The sequence below is a fragment of the Salvia splendens genome, chromosome 1, assembly GCF_004379255.2.
Source record: "Salvia splendens isolate huo1 chromosome 1, SspV2, whole genome shotgun sequence".
Classification (NCBI taxonomy): Eukaryota; Viridiplantae; Streptophyta; class Magnoliopsida; order Lamiales; family Lamiaceae; genus Salvia; species Salvia splendens.
Genome location: NC_056032.1, coordinates 38213042 through 38234403, shown reverse-complemented (window position 1 = coordinate 38234403; position 21362 = coordinate 38213042). Strand labels below are relative to the sequence as shown.

The following is a 21362-nucleotide window of genomic DNA, read 5'->3' as shown; positions in this document are numbered from 1 at the left end:
TATGGCCAATTGTCATTGTCAGTTGTAGGCCTTATTTTATTGAGTTGTATGACTCATTTATGCTCTTATTATGATATGTTAACTGCTATTATGCTTCGATTTTGCCTTTAGTATGACCAATGATCATTGTCAGTTATAGGCATTATTTCATTGAACTTGTATGACTCATTTTTGCTCTTGTTATGATATGTTCTCTACATGATTAGTCTACATGTCTTTAATCATCATTTTAAACTATTATGACTTGTTTATGCATGTTACATGCTCTGTAATAAGCATGTCGTACATGTTATCTTATATGACCTGATGTTTGTTAATCCGACGTAGTTTCGACCCTCGACCTAAATGGATGTTTTTCCTCCTGTCGGCGACATTAGCACGACCATCGTGCAGTGCATTTGTAAGTATATAATGACATGTTTGGAATATAGAGTGACATGTTTTACATTATAGAATGACATGTTTTTTTATGCCAATATACAGGCCTCAACAAATTATTACTAAAACGGAGAAGATACTCGCACAGATGAGGCAAAAAGTTGAGAGATGTCACGAGTTCATGTTGCAACAGAAGAAACTATCTTTATCTTACTTAAGCTGCATGATGTATATTAGAGCACATAGAATGACATGTTTAGATACATGTAACGACCATAAAGCCGATTCATATTTATATTTGTAATTATTGATCTTAATTTTTACAGTTGAATTTTTTTTCTTTCTAATTCTTGCTCGTGTTTTTTCGATTTTGCAATATTTAGTGCATACTGCTACCATCAATGTCGTTGTATTCGGTTTTGACCCTCGATCTAAATGGATGTTCATTTTTGTAATATGCATTACTACATAATGACCTAGTTTATATAATTGAAGAAATGTCAATTTTAGTTTTTTTAGAGTCCATTTCATTTGCAATGTCACGTTGTTTGAAATTACTCAGTTCGTTCAGATTTGTATTAGGCATTCTGGTACTCAATAGTTTTTTGTCATGACTCGAATATTGGATTATTATGACTCAATTTACCCATAAGTTTCCATGACCCAAATATTCATCTAGTATGACCCAAAAGAATAGATGAGGTTTTGGGCATTATAACGGTATTCTTGTACTCAATAGTTTTATGTCATGTCTTGAATATTCGATTATTATGACCCAATTTACCCATATGTTTCCATGACTCAAATATTCGTTTAGTATCACCCAAAAGCATAGATGATGTTTTTGGTTATTGTTTGTGTATTCTTCTGTCGTACTAATATTTGGTTTTTTTAATATGTTTAAAACATGAGAATAATCGTGTATTTGGTTTTTTTAATATGTTCAAAACATGAGAATAATCGTGTATTTGGTTTTTTTAATATGTTCAAAACATGAGAATATTCTTCGGTCGTACTAATATTCAGTTTGTTTGATGCAGATATTTTGATCAAATTGTATGAGACATTTTGGTATTCAGTAATTATATTCCATGCCTCGAATGTGGGTATATTATGACACAAATTAACCTAACAATGCTATGACACAAATATTCATTTACTAAGACCCAATGTATCGAGTAATGCTCATCACATGGGCTATCGTCTACAAGAAACAAGAGGAAAACATTCCAAGCTCATTGTTATGGAAGTTTATCTCATCTTACAGATGAAATAATATATAATAACAATGACATCCAACCGACATATAAACATGGTTTAAAAAATGAGAATTACAAGCTCTAAACATCGTTTCATTAAAATAGTGGTAATCAAAACATCATTTCGGTGCTTTTGGGATCGACGATATCTTCTTCTTCACCATCGTTCTCTGATACACTACGTGACATCTAACCAATTGAAGTGAAAATTTTGCCAGATTTTGTCAATTTTAAGTCAATCGTTGTACGAAATCTTACTAACCTTTTCCGTCATACCTTGCCGATCCAGAAGCTCGAGTGTCGACCATTGTTGAAGTAGGCTTTTGGTTTACCATCCTCGTCGATTTCAGAATCGTAAATTAGGATGAGGGTTTTTGTGGAGTATCCGATTTTGTGGAGTAGCCGCTTTATGTGGAGGTAGGCTTTTTCTTGATTTTGTGGAAGAAGAAGAAGAAGAAGATTTGAGGGAAAGTGGAAGAGTTTAGCGTGTGGAATAATGACTCCCAATTAATTCGCACTTAAAAAACGGAATGACAGTTCCTAGTTTTTTTGATTCCTAATTTACCCCTCACATGACACAAATCCGTCTTATTATGACCCAACAAAAACGAGGAGTCATTCCAGATCGTGGCCATTAATCTCCAAATCTAACGGCCCATATATGGTCTGTATTTCTATACTTAGGGACTTCTTTTGGTAGATGAAAACCCACCACATATATATTAGTAACACATTATTAACAACTTATACAATGGAATACTAAAACACCATTAACACTGAAATAATTAAGTCATAACTTTTATTGTTCAAAACATCAACGTCGTGAAAATGCAAAAATAAAATAATCAAGAAGAATTTGTTTTATAGATAAATTAATAAATAAAATTGATAAATAATGGCACCAAACTTTCCTCTTCATAAAGTAGGATGTGTAAAATATATTAAACATTTAACATGCGATATTATTTTTAACCTATAACAGTTTTCAAAATCAAAATATATAATTAAATGCCATTAAATAAATAAATTTAATAATGCAAATGCCAAATATAATTAATAAAGTGTAATTATTATTTGTAAACACAATACATGAATTGCCACAAATTTAATATGTGTTGCTTATTACAATACATCAGAATTAACCATTAAATTAATAATTACCACAAATAAAAATTGTAATAATAATAAAAAAGAGCGAACTACTATTGTTACCACACATTTTGACACTAAGCAAACTAATAATTAAAAGATTAAAAAAATGTCATTAATGTCAGAGATTAAAGAATATAAGAAATATATAGCACACTATAAAAGCAGATTGATTACATTGTCATGTGGCAGAAGCTAATTAATTTACGTGAGAAAATGAGGGCCGAGCAGAGGATATGGCTACAGCCTCACGTTTGTAAAATGTATAGTATTAATCCATAAAATAATTGTTGCTAAATATATAGAGCCTCAAAAAAGGCAAAATACAACATGTGGCCAAGCAATTAAAATGTAAAATCAAATCCAATATGAAGAATCTTCAAAAGAACGTAATTAGCGAGGACTAGTCAATTACAATCTTTTACTATACTAATCAATCAATGCATTTAATACTTTACCTAATATATTACTATAAAAAGTTAGAAGCTTTAGAGTTTTCCTAAAACACTTCCACCGATCTTTCACAATGGCATGCCGGCGGCGCTGTGCTGTGCAAGATAATATCTAAATGGCCTGTTATGCCACAAACGAGAACGACCTGTCTTACATATTTCACCCAACGAATCAACCAAGCTAGCCCTAAACCATAAATCAAACTTTGGCTAAAAATTTTCATAAACTGGATAATTATCAAAATTGGAACAGTGTAGCTATAGTTATAAATAAAAAAATTTAAAATTGGAACAGTGTAGCTATAGCTTCAAAACAAATTTAAAAGCACACACCTCTATAATTCTATTGTAATCTTGTTACACCTATTCTTTTCTTCTTCTCCTTGTGCAGGTTCTCCATTTGTTAATATGTAGATTGAATAGGATAAAAATACATAAACAACAAAGAAGTCTACGAAGCTTAATAAAGAATATATAACACACAGAAGGGATAGAATAAATTTTATGATTATTGAAATTGGTATTTGTAGAAGATTTTTGTAGTGTATGATATTTTTAATGACTTTTAGAGTGCTAAATGACATTTATTATAAACTAAATAATACTAGGTTATAATTTATTTGACATTTCAATATAATAACTGCAAAATTTAGATATCCATTAATAAATAATTAATTTTAAATTATGGAAAACGGTTCAATTCATACTAATTACTCTAGAAACGTTTATTAATTAATAAATAAATTTCAATCATGGAAAACGGATCAATTTATACCAATTACTTTGAAAAATCTACCGAAATTAAATTGGTTCAACTTGCAAGGAATTTAATGATTTTACTTATTCTATAATTCTATAACTAAAAGCTTATTATAAGTAATTTAATAATATGATAAATATGACAGTTACTGAAATTAAAATTTAATAATTTTCTTAATTGTATTTACAACACTTAGCATAAAATAGTTATTTAAAACTCTCCAAAACTCCTTTTATATATTGATAGATTAGGTATCGCAAATACTTTTCCAAGTAATCAACAGAATATATTTATTTATGTGAATAAAATCTGATTCTCTGTATAAAATGTGGTTAACATAATGCCCAATTATTACATATTCTGATTGGATCTTCGTGGAATAATAATATCATTGAAATAGTACAAATATTACTACGGAGTACTATATTATATTGTCTATAAAAGCTTGATATTATGAAAATGGTGTTTTATTTTTCTCTATTGAACACCATCACATTCTTGTCCCACGTCAATTTGATAATAGTCATATTTATTTATATATTATTGGATAATCATTTTATGAGGCATTTTAAGGAAATGAGTGATCTATTTTTACACAATATTAGAGCAAACTCAAGTACATCTCTACATCTGTACCTATCAAATCAAAGAGCGATGTAATATGCCAATTTATTTTATCTTATTACTTACTTAGGGTTAGTTTGATTAGATCAGTAGCAAATACAAATTTTTGAAGGGTTGTGTTGCTAAATTAATGTTTGTGGTAGTGTATATTATGCATAATGGAGTTTGGTTCGTTGAGTTGTGTTGGAACATGTAGGCAACATCAGTGTTTGGTTGGATTAGTTGGAAGCATGTTTTATTAGTTTGCATGACATATTTATCCCTAACACATTACATTAATTTCCAATTTGCCCTTTATCAAAAGTAGCATTTATAATTTGGATCTACCCCAAATTTTTCACTACCGCCTTCTCTAAAATCTGCTTAGCAGTCCCGCCAAAAGGAGACGCCCAACACCTCTTGGCCGGCAAATAATTACCGTCGAGCACAAGCCGACGTCTTTGACTGGGCACACGACCAAGGTAAATTTGCTTACTAATTCTCGTTGCATTTTTGTATTGCTTAATCAGTCATCGTCGGCTCCGGCGTATGTTCATAAATCGTCACGCCTTCCAAAGTCGTTTATGATTCATTGTCGACTACTGATTACCTTGTGCTCCCTCTGCTATTACTTCAATTTTGTCACATTATTTTTGTTTTTTGTTGGAGATTTTGTAGTCTTAGATCAAATATTCTTGTGTGAATGATGTCTGACTCTCACATACTGCCGGAATCAAAAAGCCACAACCCAAATGGTTAGTTTATGCACTGCAATTAACATGAACTTTAAGGATTAGTAATTGATGAACCTTTTATTGTTGTGAAGGTGGTGTTATTCGTGGTAAATCTGGTGGACTGAAGCCCGACAGGTCTAGGCGCTCATGGTCTCCTCGTGAGGAGGAAGTCCTCATACTAGCATTGAAGGACCTTGTGACTAACCGTTGGAAGGCCGATAATGGGTTCCAAGCAGGATTCCTCACTCGCGTTGAAGAATTTGTCCGTCGAGAAATCCCTACAACAACTGTGAGAGCCCAACCTCATATTTCATCCAAGATCAACACTTGGAAGAAATTCTACAATTCATTGAATATCGGTGTTGGGTTCAACTCAGACGGCGACTGGAAGATAGAATGCAACGACGACCAGTGGGACCAAATCGTTAAGGTTTAATCGATCCCATCCCCCCAACTCTTCTACATATTGTTGACCATCACTTTCTATTTTAATTTGAAGTTGTTGTTTTACCTTGTAGGCTGACTCTAATGCACGCTACATGAGGTATAAGTCTTGGCCATTTTACAATGACTGGAAGTACATCTACGGGAAGGATCGTGCAGCCGGTTTGCGGTGCGAGGGCATGACTCAAGCTTTTGCTAAAATGGGAGCTGCCCCTTCTCCATCTGGTGGTGTCTCTTCACCAACTGGTGGTGTTCCTTTTCCCATGCGTGAGCCTCATCCTGATGTGTACAATGTCAATCTGGAGGATTTGTACACCCAAGAGGAGATCCAAGAAAGCCTCAATCCGGATACCGGATGTGAAAGCTCTTACAAAAGCCACACTACATCGAACAAACCTAACCGTAAAAGGAAGGCAGGGTCTGCATTGGAATCAATCTTAGAGGCGATGTCAAAGATGAACGAAGACACGAACCAGCGTCTAGACACTTTAACAACCCGTATCGGGTACGAGTTTGACCTAAGTGCTAAGCGCACTGAAGTTTCAACACTGCTGCGCACCGTCCCAGGTTTGGATAGAAAGCAAAAATTCCTTGCTAGCGACATACTTGTGAAGGAGCCCGAGAGGCTTGACCTTTTTATGGGATACGACGATGATGAGAAGGCCGACTACCTCATGCATATCCTTGAGGAAAAAAATGGTAAGTGATCGCACACCAAAGGGACGACATGGTTTTGGTGGACTTCCAAAGCCTAGTAGCTCCAAGTATCCATTGATTTAAGTGGTTGTATGTAAAAGCCTTATAACTGAACCTCTCGGCAATAGCCTCGATCTCTAGCTTTTGTTATTGGATACTCATATTACTCTTTTGTTCAGGCATGTATGTCAGACTAATAGAACTATAGGCAAGGGGGTGTCTGTATTTTTTGTATGGCCGTGGGTTTGGTCCTCCACCCTCCGTCCTAAGGACGTGTTCACTACTTTAGAGATAGACAGTTTATGCTTCATTTATGGTCATATTTGGGTGTTCACTAGTCTTGATATAAATGAGGATGGCCCTGCATTTTATTAAGGCCCGCACTGTTCACTCCGTAAATAAGGCAATAGCATTTATTGACAAAATGGTGCTAATTGAAATGTCATCGAAAACCGCATCAGGAATTGGATGGCAAAAGTCGAATGGGGTGACCTGCACATCGGGAGATGTTTAGGAATCGAGGAACAGGTTGCCAGGTTTTAGCTGCTTTTGTGGTAATGTATGACTATGATCTGAATTAGGACATTTGGATGGCTAAGTCCATTGATATTTTGGCGAAATGTATGAAACTTAATTGTATGTAATGTATGACTTGTCAAATCATTTTTAATCGAAGTTTAGGATGAAAAAAGCTATTTATCGGCTTAGATTATCATTTTATAAGGTAAAAGTATCATTTTATTAAACAAAAATGTCATTTTATACACCAAAAATACCTATCATTCTATCGGCTGAAAGTATCATTCTATAGGCTGAAAGTATCATTCTATCGGGCAAAAGTATCATTTTATCAGTTTTATGTCATTTTGTCACGTTAAAGTATCATTTTTCAGCTTATATGCAATTTCTCCAGCTAAACTATCATTTTTATAAGCTAACTGTCATTTTATCCGCTTAGATTATCATTTTATAAGGTAAAAGTATCATTTTATTAAACAAAAATGTCATTTTATACACCAAAAATACCTATCATTCTATCGGCTGAAAGTATCATTCTATAGGCTAAAAGTATCATTCTATCGGGCAAAAGTATCATTTTATCAGTTTTATGTCATTATGTCACGTTAAAGTATCATTTTTCAGCTTATATGCAATTTCTCCAGCCAAACTATCATTTTTATAAGCTAACTGTCATTTTATCCGCTTACATTATCATTTTATAAGGTAAAAGTATCATTTTATTAAACAAAAATGTCATTTTATACACCAAAAATACCTATCATTCTATCGGCTGAAAGTATCATTCTATCGGCTGAAAGTATCATTCTATAGGCTAAAAGTATCATTCTATCGGGCAAAAGTATCATTTTATCAGTTTTATGTCATTTTGTCACGTTAAAGTATCATTTTTCAGCTTATATGCAATTTCTTCAGCTAAACTATCATTTTTATAAGCTAACTGTCATTTTATCCGCTTAGATTATCATTTTATAAGGTAAAAGTATCATTTTATTAAACAAAAATGTCATTTTATACACCAAAAATACCTATCATTTTATCGGCTGAAAGTATCATTCTATAGGCTGAAAGTATCATTCTATCGGGCAAAAGTATCATTTTATCAGTTTTATGTCATTTTGTCACGTTAAAGTATCATTTTTCAGCTTATATGCAATTTCTTTCAGCTTATAATATTTTGTGTTAGTTGTAGTTTTAGTTTATTTTATTATTTGATTTGATTAGTCGTGAGTTTAGATATGGTATTACTTATTTTGCATTATATAATATTATTTTTCAGCTTATGTAGATTACTTATTTTAAAGTAGTAAATCTATTCAATAGCTTTACAATTTATGCTTACATGTACGATCCACTCATCAATATGTCCAGAAAATATATAATGATTCTTTCATCCATTCCCTAAAAAAATTTCAAAGTTTGTATTAACATTCATCTAACAAAGTAACTAACTCTATGAAACATCAAGCTTCTTGAATTTAATTTTTGCCTTACATCTTATACACATCATCAACTATAATTTTAACTATAATTTTCCATTATTGCACTGTAAATAGATCTGTTTTGGTAGTATATCTTATTTGCATAACACTTCCAACTATATATAATTGTATTTTAGTGATCAAAATAAAAATAACATAGGCAAGAAAATGATGGACATGGTTCATCAAAGTCATTTATAAAATAATGAAATGAAAGCTCGTAATCAGCGATTACCAAGTACTAATGGTTTGAAGATAAAACAAATTGCACAACCTTGCAGAGTAGTACTAAACTACTAGCTAAGCTACGCATTATTCCACATAAACTCGGCTATCTCTGTCCTGGTCTGGTTCCATGCTGGAGTAGATTCAACTGCATCTACATACTCCACAGCATCTCCTTCCGCCCCTGCTGAAATGTCCCCATTTATATCTTCAAGGTCTTCAAGGTTCACATTTGCATCACTAAGTTCCAACTCAACTGGATCAACTTGCATTTGGCTCCGAATGAAATTGTGCAGAATGAAGCATGCCATTATGAGACGCGTTTGTGTTGTGATCGGGTAGAAGCTGGCACTGCGTAATATCCCCCACCTCATCTTCAATACTGCAAAAGCACGTTCGATGATATTCCGCGCCATGGTGTGCCTCATGTTAAACATTTCTGTAGGGTTTTGCGGCTTATGCGCAGAAGGTCCCCACTCCTTCAAGTGATACCGCACCCCTTTGAATGGTGTGAGGAATCCTTCGCTGTTTGCATATCCATTATCACACAAGTAATAACAGCCTGCGCGTGAAAAAATGAGAGATATCAGTTACTAACAATTGTCCATTACCGCATAAAGATCGCAGAGTGCAGCATAGATGTCGTACCTTTAGGGACTCGTAGTTTGTCAACTTCCCGTGTGACAGCATCGCGTAGAACACGAGAGTCACCTGCTGATCCCTCCCAACCAGTTAGGACATAGACAAATCGCATAAAACGATCACAGACGGCCAAAGTATTAGTAGCGATGTGGCCCTTTCGTGTTCTATACCGTGGTGCATCACCAACACTAACACGGACATCGATATATGTTCCATCCAATGCCCCTAGACAACCCTAATAAAATACGAACAACCAAGTCAATCTAAATTTAGTTATGAAATGCATTTCTGGAAAATAAATTCAGTGACGTTTTGATGAAAATACCTTGAACCATTTCCACCGGGGGTCGTCGCAATCGTCGTCCATGGGCGTGGGTTTAGCCATGAATACCTCATGAAGACCAATCACCCCTCTTAACACCTCATGAATATATCGAGAAACAGTCTGTCCGGATCGCAAATACTCAAACCCTATTATCCGATTCTTTTTGTGATGAGCGAGGATGCTTAAGAGCATAGATACTTTTGCTCCTCAACGCTTACAAATTTTCGATCTTTCAAACCCATGCGCTCACGTAGTAGTAGACACAGCCGTCCAAAGCAGTTACGGTCCATCCGAAGATTGTTCACACAGTCCGTGTCAGTTAAACGTATTAGCCTATCCATACGCCGAATTTGCTCTGGTATCTTCCACAACAAGTCAGTAACCATGGTTGTATCATCTTCGTCATCACTACTCCTCCGCCGACTAAAATACTCAGCCAAACTGAGCAGAAGAAAAGATTGTTGGCGCTGCCGACGGACCAAATCTTCAACTACAACCAATACATTTTCAATCTCCTTTCGTTTTTTATTTTCCCTATCCATGCCTGTACACAACTACAACACAGAGCAACCAACAACACTTAAGCATAACTACTTGCATTCATTTGTAACTGTTAGCTTATGCCTTTTATCTACTGGGAGATTCTCATCAAAATTCGAAGTCCTAAAAAATGAAATTTACCACATATTATACACTGCGACTAATCAAACCGCTTTAATGAACATACATTACGTAAACATACTGAGTTATCAACCTTCAAAACATCTTCCTACTAGTCAAATTTTCCCATTCAACCAAGATACAAACCAGATCGGAAAAAATTGCTAATGAAAACGGAAAAATTATTCATTTTATGTACAAATCACAAATAGACATCAAAAACGGGAATAACATAATAGAATTTAGTAACAATCCTAATTACAATTGAACTGTAGAACCTGCACCAAATAAAACACCATATAATTCAAATCTAATCTCATTTGCATGTCTAATCAAATTGGGGGTCATTCATAGATGTTGCAGACAACAACCATCTACCCACGACGGAGAGCGTCGAGCTCGAATGTCTACGCAACAACAAAAATGGTTGGATTTACTGACCTGTATGGAGTTTTCTTTGCAGCTATGGCGTATTTGCTGCGTTTTTGCAGTGGCCTTCGAGCAACAATGAGGATGGAGAGAGAGGGTAAAAGGGGAAGAAGATGGGGAGTCTTTTTCAAACAATGAAACTCTGTCTCACTAAACCTTCTTTTTGGGGGTTAGAGTTACCAATTGAATATGGGTAGCTAACATTAATTTCAAACGGGCCGTGTTTTTTTCAAACGGGCTTGATAAAAAACAACAAATGCAAACAAACGATGTTTAGAAAGGTCCACGTCAGCATTTTCCATCCTTTTCCTACTCTACTCATCTAATCAAACGAGCCCTGAATATGGGTAGCTAACATTAATTTCAAACGGGCCGTGTTTTTTCAAACGGGCTTGATAAAAAACAACAAATGCAAACAAACGATGGTTAGAAAAGTCCACGTCAACATTTTCCATCCTTTTCCTACTCTACTCATCTAATCAAACGAGCCCTTATTGTCAATAAATAGACATGAACATAGATTACAACCTTACAACACTTATTTTAGTTAAAAAGTGAAAATAGTATGTAGTACTCTTTTTTTGCGACCGTTAGCAGGTTCATTGAAATAGAGGTGATATTCGTATCTTCTAATAGAATATTAAAATGGTAATGCATTATTAATTTCTAATCTCACAAGCTTTTCAAAGGGCTCGAACCTTTATTAAATTTATTTATTTTTAATTAAAATTCATTTTCAAAACTCTTCAATTTTATTTGTTAGTATATGTAGCATGCCAAAATATGATATTCAAAATTGTAAATATATCTTGGAAAAGAATAGGAATACAAAATTTCGTCCTTTTAATATCCTGGTTTCGTTCGATACTGTGAAATTGAGTTTGCGGAATTGGAATTTGAGCTTTTAATTCTAAATCCAATGTTTGGTACCACAAAAAAAATTAGATTTGGAATTGAATTACAATTCCAATTTCTTCTAATTCCACAATTTGGATTATATATCAAAAGTAGATAATTCGAATTATAAATAGTTACTATCAAAATTAGGCACCTTCGCACAGTACACACTCTACACACACTGCACGGACCCTACTACACACTCCAACACATGATTAAGGATTTGGAATAGAATTACTTTAAATTAAATTTCATAAAATTCTATCTCCAATTCAATTTCAATTTTGTGTGCCGAATGGGTATTCCATCATTTTATAACAAATATCCATTCTTTGTGTTATCCTTTCAACTCCAAAGATGGATAATGATGTCAATATTATATCATTCTTCATTACTGAGATGAAAAAAATGACAAATAAATTATTTGTAGAAAATGATGAAAAGAATTAAGAAATTTAAGATGGATTTTTCATGATAAATTGGAAAATTGAAGAAATTATGTTATCAAAATTAAAATCTGTTGTGTCTCCATTTGATATGCGACGTAGAAGATAGTGAGAGTTGACGAAAATTGTCAAGTTTGAACATTTACAGAGCAGACGCTGAGACGACAACTTAGACCATGCCAATTGCCAACGTTCGAATATTATCATCACCAATATAATACTACCATCGAAATCGCTACATTTTTTAGTTAAATACACTGATTTCAAATCGGGAGATATTCCCTCACTCCCCAAATTTTCTCAGATCTTCATCACTAATTCGATGTCGACTACGTGGAGATTAGGGTTTATTTGTTGGGTATTAATTTTATCGATATTGATTGGATTTGATGGAGCTTTGGGATCTCAGAATTCAGATGAAGCTTACGTTACGCTTCTCTACGGTGATGAATTCCTGCTCGGCGTCCGAGTCTTGGGGAAGTCGATTCGGGACACGGGTTCTACCAAAGATATGGTTGCTTTGGTCTCTGATGGAGTTTCCGACTATGCTAAAAAGCTGCTTCAGGTCTGTCTTTGTAAACTAGATTCTGCGGTTCGTTTTTCTGGATGATCAGGGAATTAGATTGGAGCTTGCTGTATTGCTAATTTGATTTTGGTGGATTGGAATTTGATTCTAACAGCTTGGTTCAAAGTTGAACTTTCTTTTGTTTTCCCTTCTTTCTCATTTTTACCAAAAAGAAGAAATATTTATGTCTGGCCTCTACGATTTCTCAAGTTACTTATTTTAGTTCTCAGATGCTTTCCTAAATTGGAGACTGCAGTTCAGCGATGGTTTTTGTTATTTTTCGGAGCGTGTCCAGCATGTATTTAAGCGTTATTCTCTCGATTGATCAAGCTCTAAGATTTGATAATCTATATGCTTTCTTGCATGCCAGGAAAGCAAGTAAATGAGATTCCTTACATTGAGTTTGCTTGTTGAGATACTGGCTATCTAGCATGATGTTGAAGAAAAAATGCTGTTTTGATAATCTCATGTGTTGTTCTTTTTCGATCATGCAGGCTGATGGTTGGATTGTGAAAACAATTAGTTTACTGGAAAATCCCAATCAAATACGCCCAACAAGATTTTGGGGCGTCTATACGAAGCTTAAAATATTTGACATGACTGACTACAAAAAAGGTGATATTTCTGTCTAGCAAGGTTGAGTAGAGTAGATAGTGAAATTTTGGCTAATTCTCATAGTTAATGAACTATGCTGGAGTTTACTGCTGTTGGGGTTGAAATTCAGTTTGGTGTTGCGGAGAATCTGATGCAATTGTTGTTAATCCTGTACATTTTCCTCTTTACATTTTGGCAGTGGTGTACCTTGATGCTGATACAATCGTAGTGAAGAACATTGAAGATCTTTTCAAGTGTAATAAGTTTTGTGCCAACTTAAAGCATTCAGAAAGATTGAATTCTGGAGTGATGGTGGTTGAACCATCAGAAAAAGTATTCAAGGACATGTCGAGCAAAATAAACACAATGTACTCTTACACTGGAGGTATGACTCAGTTATAATATGCTTGTCTGATTTGCTTGTATTTGTTTTTCTGAAGAAGGGCGTTCCTGGTTTGCTTCTAGCATTTCCATGGTATGTTAGGTTAATATTTTATTCTTCCCCATGATTGAAATGGAACCTGATATGGCAGGCTACGCTTATGAGTTATTTCTGTGCATCCATATGAAAAATGTTGAACTTTACCATATACCCCATATGGATTAATTTGACACCTTTTCGGTGTTTAGTTTGATGGTAATGTTTAACTTTGACATTTCCTACTAGTTTGTCTCATCATTTACTGTGCAGGTGACCAAGGATTTCTGAACTCATATTTCCCCGACTTTGCCAATGCACGCCTATTTGATCCTCAGGCTTCTCCAGAGGAAATAAAGTCTAGACCCATACCTCAAATGGAGAGACTTTTTACTATATACAATGCAGATGTTGGTCTTTACATGCTTGCTAACAAGGTATCATTCTTTACCTCTTATAAGATGCATCTTATGCTTCCGTACGGTGCCATATATCTCTGTCTCTCTCTCTCTTACTTTTTTAATGTCTAAAACAGGGTTTGGAAACATTTAAATACTATATATGCTTATAAACACAAGCTGCTTCTTGAGCCTTGCTTGAGGGGTGACTACTCTCTGAGTCATAGGTCTTGCATCTTTCTTTGTGTTTAAGTATTAGTTTTCCATTTTCTCTTTGGGACACTACAGCGATGGATGACCTCTGTGTTACCCATTGCTGTTTCCTCCCCACTCTCTAAGGAAGTACTCCCTTGTCCCCCATCTTTTGTCCACTTTTGCCATTTTCGTCTGTCCCCCATTTATTGTCCACTTTCACTTTTTACCATAAATGGTAAGTAGACCCCACATTCCACTAACTCATTTCACTCACATTTTATCATACAACTAATATATAAACATTGGACCCACATTCCACTAACTTTTTCAACTCACTTTCTTTACATTTCTTAAAATCCGTGACCAATACAAAGTGGACTAAAAATGGGGGACGGAGGGTGTATGACTTTTCTGTTTTGAGGGATGGATTGAGAGTTTATCTTAAGTTTAAATATTTCTGCAGATACTATAAAATTTGAAATATAGGTTTAATGGCAAGATGGATATTTATTTATAATCAATGATTCTGAACTATTTTACAATCCCTACGACCTTTGGATTCAATCCATTTTACATTGAGGAAATAGAATTTGGAGGTTATATTCTTTTCAAGTATTTTGATGATGGATAGCAGATAAAGGTTATTGGGTCTGAGAGTTAATTTTTATGAGTTCTTTGTGGTAATCTAGAATTCCACATATGGCTGAGGTATAATTTTGGGCAATTTTTTGGGCATTTGCTACCTGACATCTGAGGACAGATAACTATGTATATTTGGACATTAAGTGCTGAGGGGACACTAGAAGTGTATACTTAAGGAAGAGAAATAGTGTAATCAATGAATTTATTGATCGAGAGCAGTAATATATTGTTGCATGTATGGTTGGGTTTTGCCTGGAGTCTGGTTTCCTTGATGTCTCTTAAGTTGTTTAAAAGACTGAAACTTTTCATATTTTAATACTCAATCTTCTTTCCAGTGGATGGTAGATGAGAAAGAACTCCGTGTTATTCATTACACACTTGGTCCCCTTAAACCTTGGGACTGGTGGACTCATTGGCTTGTTAAACCTGTTGATGTCTGGCAGGTACTAATACTGTTTCCCATTCGGTAAATCATAAATGGTTATCGCTGTTTTTGAGTGACGAGATAGTTTTTGTTGATACTGCAGAACGCTCGGGTGGAGCTTGAGGAAACTCTTCCAGGAACTGGAGGGGGTCAAAATCCAAATGAAGATCTTCTAGTCAAATTTCTTATTCTGCTTCCACTTGTATTCTTTGGTTTCTGTTATTACCGCTCATCCTCACAGGTTAGCAACTGTGGTTTTCTTCATTTTGTACAGATCTTCTTTATCAGAATTATTATGGCTGAAATTTTAAGTTTGTAACTCTAATATATTACTGCAGACACGACCACTGATTGATCATCTCAGAAACCTGTACTATAAGTTAAGATCTGGAGGTGTAATTGGCTACTCTTCTGTCACTTCCACCACCATCAGCTCAAATCAACAGGTATACTGTGGTCGCCACCTTTTTTGAGTAATTATTAATTGCTTATGAATGAAATTTTTCTTTGGATTAGAAAAACAGGAATGTTGGATACTGAATGTGTTGTTATCATATTCATGTCCTATTTCTGTTGTGAAAAACACGTCACTTATAGTAAAAGAAAAATAAATGCATAGTGGACCATCAAAATTACTGTGAACTGTTGGTCCTATCCTTTTCTCAAATAAATCTGGATTGGGAGAATTTCAATAGCATATTCAGTCTGAGCTCCAATCTCTTGACTGTGGGGGTGGTTTAGAGTAGGTTCTTAAGCAAGTTCTATTTTAACTATTCAATTAATGAATTGTTTTTATTTATTTAAGCTTTTTATATATTATTAATTTGATTACTATAGTAGTACTATTATTTAGGCTCTTCTATTGATGTTGAGGTGAGTAGGAGTTTCCTCAATTCTTTCTCCATTTTTATTGTTTTCTTTCTGGGTTGGGGGAGGCTTGAGGCCTTCCCAAATCCCACCCACTGAAAGTGGGAATGTATTCAATAAATTCACGATTACTGCCCCAAGGCCATATCTTTTCGAGATAGGAGGCTAAATAAAGTTCTTAAAACAGGCTATGGAGGTGGAGACCGTGGAGCTACATTCTCATCCATGATTAGAGAATGAAATGTTTATGGATCATATTTCTCCATCAAACTCAGTCAAGATTTATATCCTCCTTTATACAAATAAAAATATAAAGAAATGAAAAAACTACAAGAGGAATACATATAGAATGCATAGTTTGTTACAGTTATCCACATGATCCAAGCTGTTGGTTGTATGCGTTTCATGTTAGTCTAATTCTCGTATTGCTTTTAAGACTGATATTCAACCTTTTAACTTTCAGTGATCTGATATGTTTTCTATGATAATATATGGAAACACAGATTCCTAATGCAGCTCTGGGCAAAATTCCTACTTTTCTGGGTGCAATCTCGGTGGTCGTTTGCTTTATGGCTGCTCTAGTTTCCCTTGCAATTTCATTTTCGATTGTGCCTTCACAAGTTATGCCATGGACTGGTTTGCTCCTTGTGTATGAATGGACATTCACAATATTCTTCTTATTGTTCGGAAGCTATCTATACATAATCCGTCAATGGGGAAAGCATGTGGCCCGTCAATCATCTTTCCTTTCACATCCCGAATCTTCAGATTATGATTCTGGAAAAGGTATATTTTACTTCAGGAAGATTATTATAGTCGATCCTGTTTGCATCTTGCATCTTCAGATTATAATAGTTAATGTTTGGTTTCTTATTAGGTCATGTGCGACAATTGTCATCATGCGATGTTTCTACTTGGTATTATGGGTTAGGGATGGCATCTCTTGCCCTGGCAATTCCTCTGCTACCTTGTTTCCTTGGAATTACTGCTCTATTTATGAGGTATTATATTGCCTCCCCTTGCTCATTTAGATATATTTTCACTATTCTAACCAAATAAGTTGTGAAGAAATAGAGTATCCATGCAAATTCACAATATTGGGAAAAACATTTTTTTTTTTTTGGAATTTGTAGATAAAATATAGATCACTGTGTATATCTTGGTGGATGGACTATGGAGGCAACAGTCAGAAATTTTCTAACATATATCCCATAAAACAGTGACTAGTAAAGATGGATGACACCGTTTTTCCATGATGGGTGAATTATGCGGTTGGTAATAATAATTGTGGGATACATCTTAAAGGCAACAAAAATAAACACATAAATAAACAGTTCATTTCTGTAGAAATGTTGATTGAATGGACTCTCTCAATCCTACTTGATGCCATGAAGTGTCGTTGAAGGAAGTTCACAAACTCGCTCTGTTTCCTTTATTCACAAGAATAGTTTGCAAGAATTGAGCTATCACTAAAAGATGCGAAGAACTCATCCTTGCTGGACTAACCAAACTAGGATTACATGCAAGACAGTGCTGTGGCTTGTGACTTTAGTCAATTCAGCTTGTGTTGAAATTTGAAAAATACTTGAGATATTTTCAGGAGCTTGATGGAACCTACTATTGCATGTTTTCCAAGTGAAGGGTGTGAGTTTTCTTCATTTCGTAATAGATGCATGCATACCTTGTACAGGTTAGGTTTGATGGTAGCAGTAGGCATTGTATTGGCATCGTTTATGACATGTGCTTCACAACACCTTTCAATGAGAGCATTTCTGAGAGGCATTGAAGACAGGGGGGATTCACCCAGGACCACCCACAATTTTTGCTCTATCTGCTAGTCTGCCCCACTAATTTTGTTGTAAGCTAATTAGCAACAATTAGCTAGTCTTCTTATTCTTCATCATCATCATCATCTCTCTCTCTCTCTCTCTTTATAATTATGTGTTTATCATCTGTAATTTATGGCTAAAACATTCTTTCAGTTGTATATTGCACAACCTTTTTTCATTGGAGAATTAATTGCCTTTGACAAGGATTGTAGTTTCACATGAGACGTACTGTATTACCGTACTATGTAGGGCTTATTGTGCTCGTATTGTATCATGTTGGTAACAGGACGCTCGCTTTGTGCTGTGGTACCAATCGCGTCTGGTATGATAAACACATGCTCGCGTTGTGTTGTGAAATATTTATGTATTTAGCAGTTTTGGGTTTGTAGTTGTCTCTTGTCATATCTCATTTTGTTTGTGATAGCTGTACATGATCAAATATGGTTTGAGATAGATTGTGTTTTGCAAATATTATTGTTGTTTTGTGAATTCATTATTACTAGGTTGACATAAATTAAAATAGATTGTTTGTTGTATCTCGTATTGTTGTTTAGTAGTAATATTTACTCAAATACTACATCTTTTCTTTCTGTTGTTCGAAACAAGTTATGAACCATCAAAAAGTGCCTCAAGTTCGAAACTTCACCGTATAACTATATATTTATGTTGTCTTATGGGGAAATAAAATACTTCATTCCATTGCTTTTACGAACCGTTTTGTAGTTTGAATTTGTTACAGATTGTTAACATTTCTCGCTAGACTCTGTCTCTAGGTTTCTTTATTCTACAGTTGTTAAATCTCTCCGTATATACCATAGTTTATCCATTTACTCAAAAACTTTGCTAGACAAGTGTCGAGTAGATAAGACTATATTTTTATTTGATTGTGGTGACAGCACGCCTAGTTTGTCTCCTTCGTTTATCCAAAATAGAATCATAACTTTTGGACTAAAAAGTTTTGTGTGATTAATTACTTTATTTTTGAATAATCTCTAGGTTCTGAATTCTTGATTGATATGGGACTATTGTAGGTTTTGTTTTATTCCAATTTTAGTTATTTCTTTATTTTCGTTCTACTAGTTGGTAAGTACTAGTACTAGTACTAGTGTACAACTATGATGTATGGCTAAAGTTGTTCGCATAGGAAAAAAAATCAATATATGGAGAAATAACTAAATACAGGTAACTAAAGCTGAGGAATCATTTTAGTATAAGAAAGTGTAAAAGATATGATTCTTCAAGCTAACATTATACTACTACATCAATACTCATAATATTGGAGAGCTACAAGAAACAGATACTCCACAATAATTTAACGAAAGGCCGCCATGTTTTATAGGGTCACTATCAATATCAATATTTTTTCTTATCAAATAATCATATTAAATAATATAAAAAGGGGCAGTAATATACGAATGAGTAGAAAATAGTACTCCTACTATGTTATTATTGCTCCATTAGAAAAAAAAAGAGTTAGACAATTGTCATATATCATAACATGTGGCTTATTTGAATAATATCATTACCTTAATTCGTATTCGTATCAAATCCAACATCATTTCTTTCTTTCTTTTTGCCAAAACTTATCGATATGTACGATTGAATCAACGTCACTTTGCTCCTGAATAAGCACTCCCTCCGTCCCATTAAAAATGAAACGTTTTTTTTTTTGGATTGTCCCAATAAAAATGAAACATTTCCTAAAATGGAAACAACAATATCTCTACTTTTTCTTCTTTCTTCATTAACTCACAAAACAACAATGCATAAAATCCCATGCCAGAAACCAAATGTTGCATATTTATTGGGACGGAGGGAGTATATTTTTTAACGTTGAAAATACAAATGAAAAGGGAGATAATCCCACATACATCAACCCTTTCAATACGCGCTAAGATTCTTAAGTGATCATCAAATTCAATATGCCCGGTAGTATATTGTATTGTGGTGTTATTGTCACCATAGTTTGTTAACATTTTTTTGCCGTCATGTTCATATTTGTCAAATTCGTAGACAGACATAGTGAACATATTTATAAAAAAAAAATAGAACCAAAAGGATATTTGTATCTACATGCATGTGCAATTTTATAAAGTACTATAGTAATTATTTAAATCATAAATTATGATCAAAATATTAAATTATTCACAATTACTTTTTTATGTATAAACCGATATCTTTTCTTGATTACTAAACTTTGTTTCGTTAGGATAAATATTTTTTTTCTTATAATGTACTAGTATTAATTAAATACCATCATTTTGTCCGTTCATGGACGTCGTTTCGTACACAAATAATGTAATTGAGAAATTTGAAACTTAATTTAATACTCTGTTCTTATTTTATTTTAAAACTTGGTGGCATTTAAATAAATACTCCAGTATTGTATAATCGTATGTCGATACGAGTCTTCAATACATAGCAAATTAGCAATACTTAAATTAGAGTACCTATTACGTGGACCTCATATGACACGTGTTCTGAGCACGTCCTCACATTCGTACGGACAACCGCTAAGAGCATCCACAATAGGAATAGCCCAACAATAGCTCAGCCATAGCCTAGCCACAAACTCCTCCTGCCACATCATCAGCCCTAAAAATCCTTCTGACACATCATCAAGACAAGGAAATAGCCCAGCCATAGCCTAGCCACAAACTACTATAAATGATTAGGGCATGTTTGGAGTTGGTAATCATAATTGAAATATACTCCCAAGTCTCTATGACCACATTTTTAAATGACATATATTTAGATGGAGTAATTTAGTGTGATAAAATTTAGTGAAATTGTATGTGAGTGAATATTTTAATTAGAATAGGGAAGAGGCAAATTTATTTTGAATATTATAAAATGGACATTATAAGTGAAACAAACTAAAAGGAAAATATGATTATCTTATCTTGATAATCATATTTTAAAATGAGAAAAATGTTTTGATAATTAACTTCAGGAAAAAAAATTTATTCATCCGACCGTATGTGATTTTTCAGTTTGTTTTTCATTTGTTGGCCATATATATAGGTGTGTGAATTCGAAAACAATAATTGTGTATTTTTAGATAAATAACCATTTATTTTTCTAACCTGAAAGGTGTATTCAAGAATACATTATACATGCATGATTTATTTTGTGTAGTGTAAACATTTGTATGTACTTAATGGGATTTCACCTTTTCACTATTTTAATGTAAATATGCATAGTATTTTGTTGTTCTTATTTTAAATTCGCACTCTATCTACATTGTTTAAAATTCATACACGATTTATAAAATTAAACATTTGTTTAAAGTGTAATATTTTCTTAAAATAAACTCTTTCATAAAAAAATT

General features: G+C 34.0%; 2 protein-coding genes across 2 annotated transcripts; one reads left to right on the top strand and one right to left on the bottom strand.

The window, feature by feature from the left end:
* Window positions 1–8780: 8780 nt before the first annotated feature.
* Window positions 8781–10209, bottom strand: LOC121785850. Its single transcript, XM_042184346.1, has 4 exons — window positions 9886–10209; window positions 9668–9787; window positions 9349–9577; window positions 8781–9262 (listed from the first exon to the last, which is right to left on the bottom strand). Exons 1-4 carry the CDS (start codon window positions 10207–10209, stop codon window positions 8781–8783), a joined length of 1155 nt encoding a protein of 384 aa, XP_042040280.1.
* A 2001-nt stretch (window positions 10210–12210) lies between these two features.
* LOC121749561 (inositol phosphorylceramide glucuronosyltransferase 1-like) lies at window positions 12211–18419 on the top strand. The gene is made up of 10 exons (XM_042144131.1): window positions 12211–12664; window positions 13159–13279; window positions 13458–13643; window positions 13950–14113; window positions 15247–15354; window positions 15439–15576; window positions 15674–15781; window positions 16706–16988; window positions 17080–17203; window positions 17893–18419. Exons 1-10 carry the CDS (start codon window positions 12422–12424, stop codon window positions 18038–18040), a joined length of 1623 nt encoding a protein of 540 aa, XP_042000065.1. The 5' UTR covers window positions 12211–12421; the 3' UTR covers window positions 18041–18419.
* Window positions 18420–21362: the final 2943 nt, after the last annotated feature.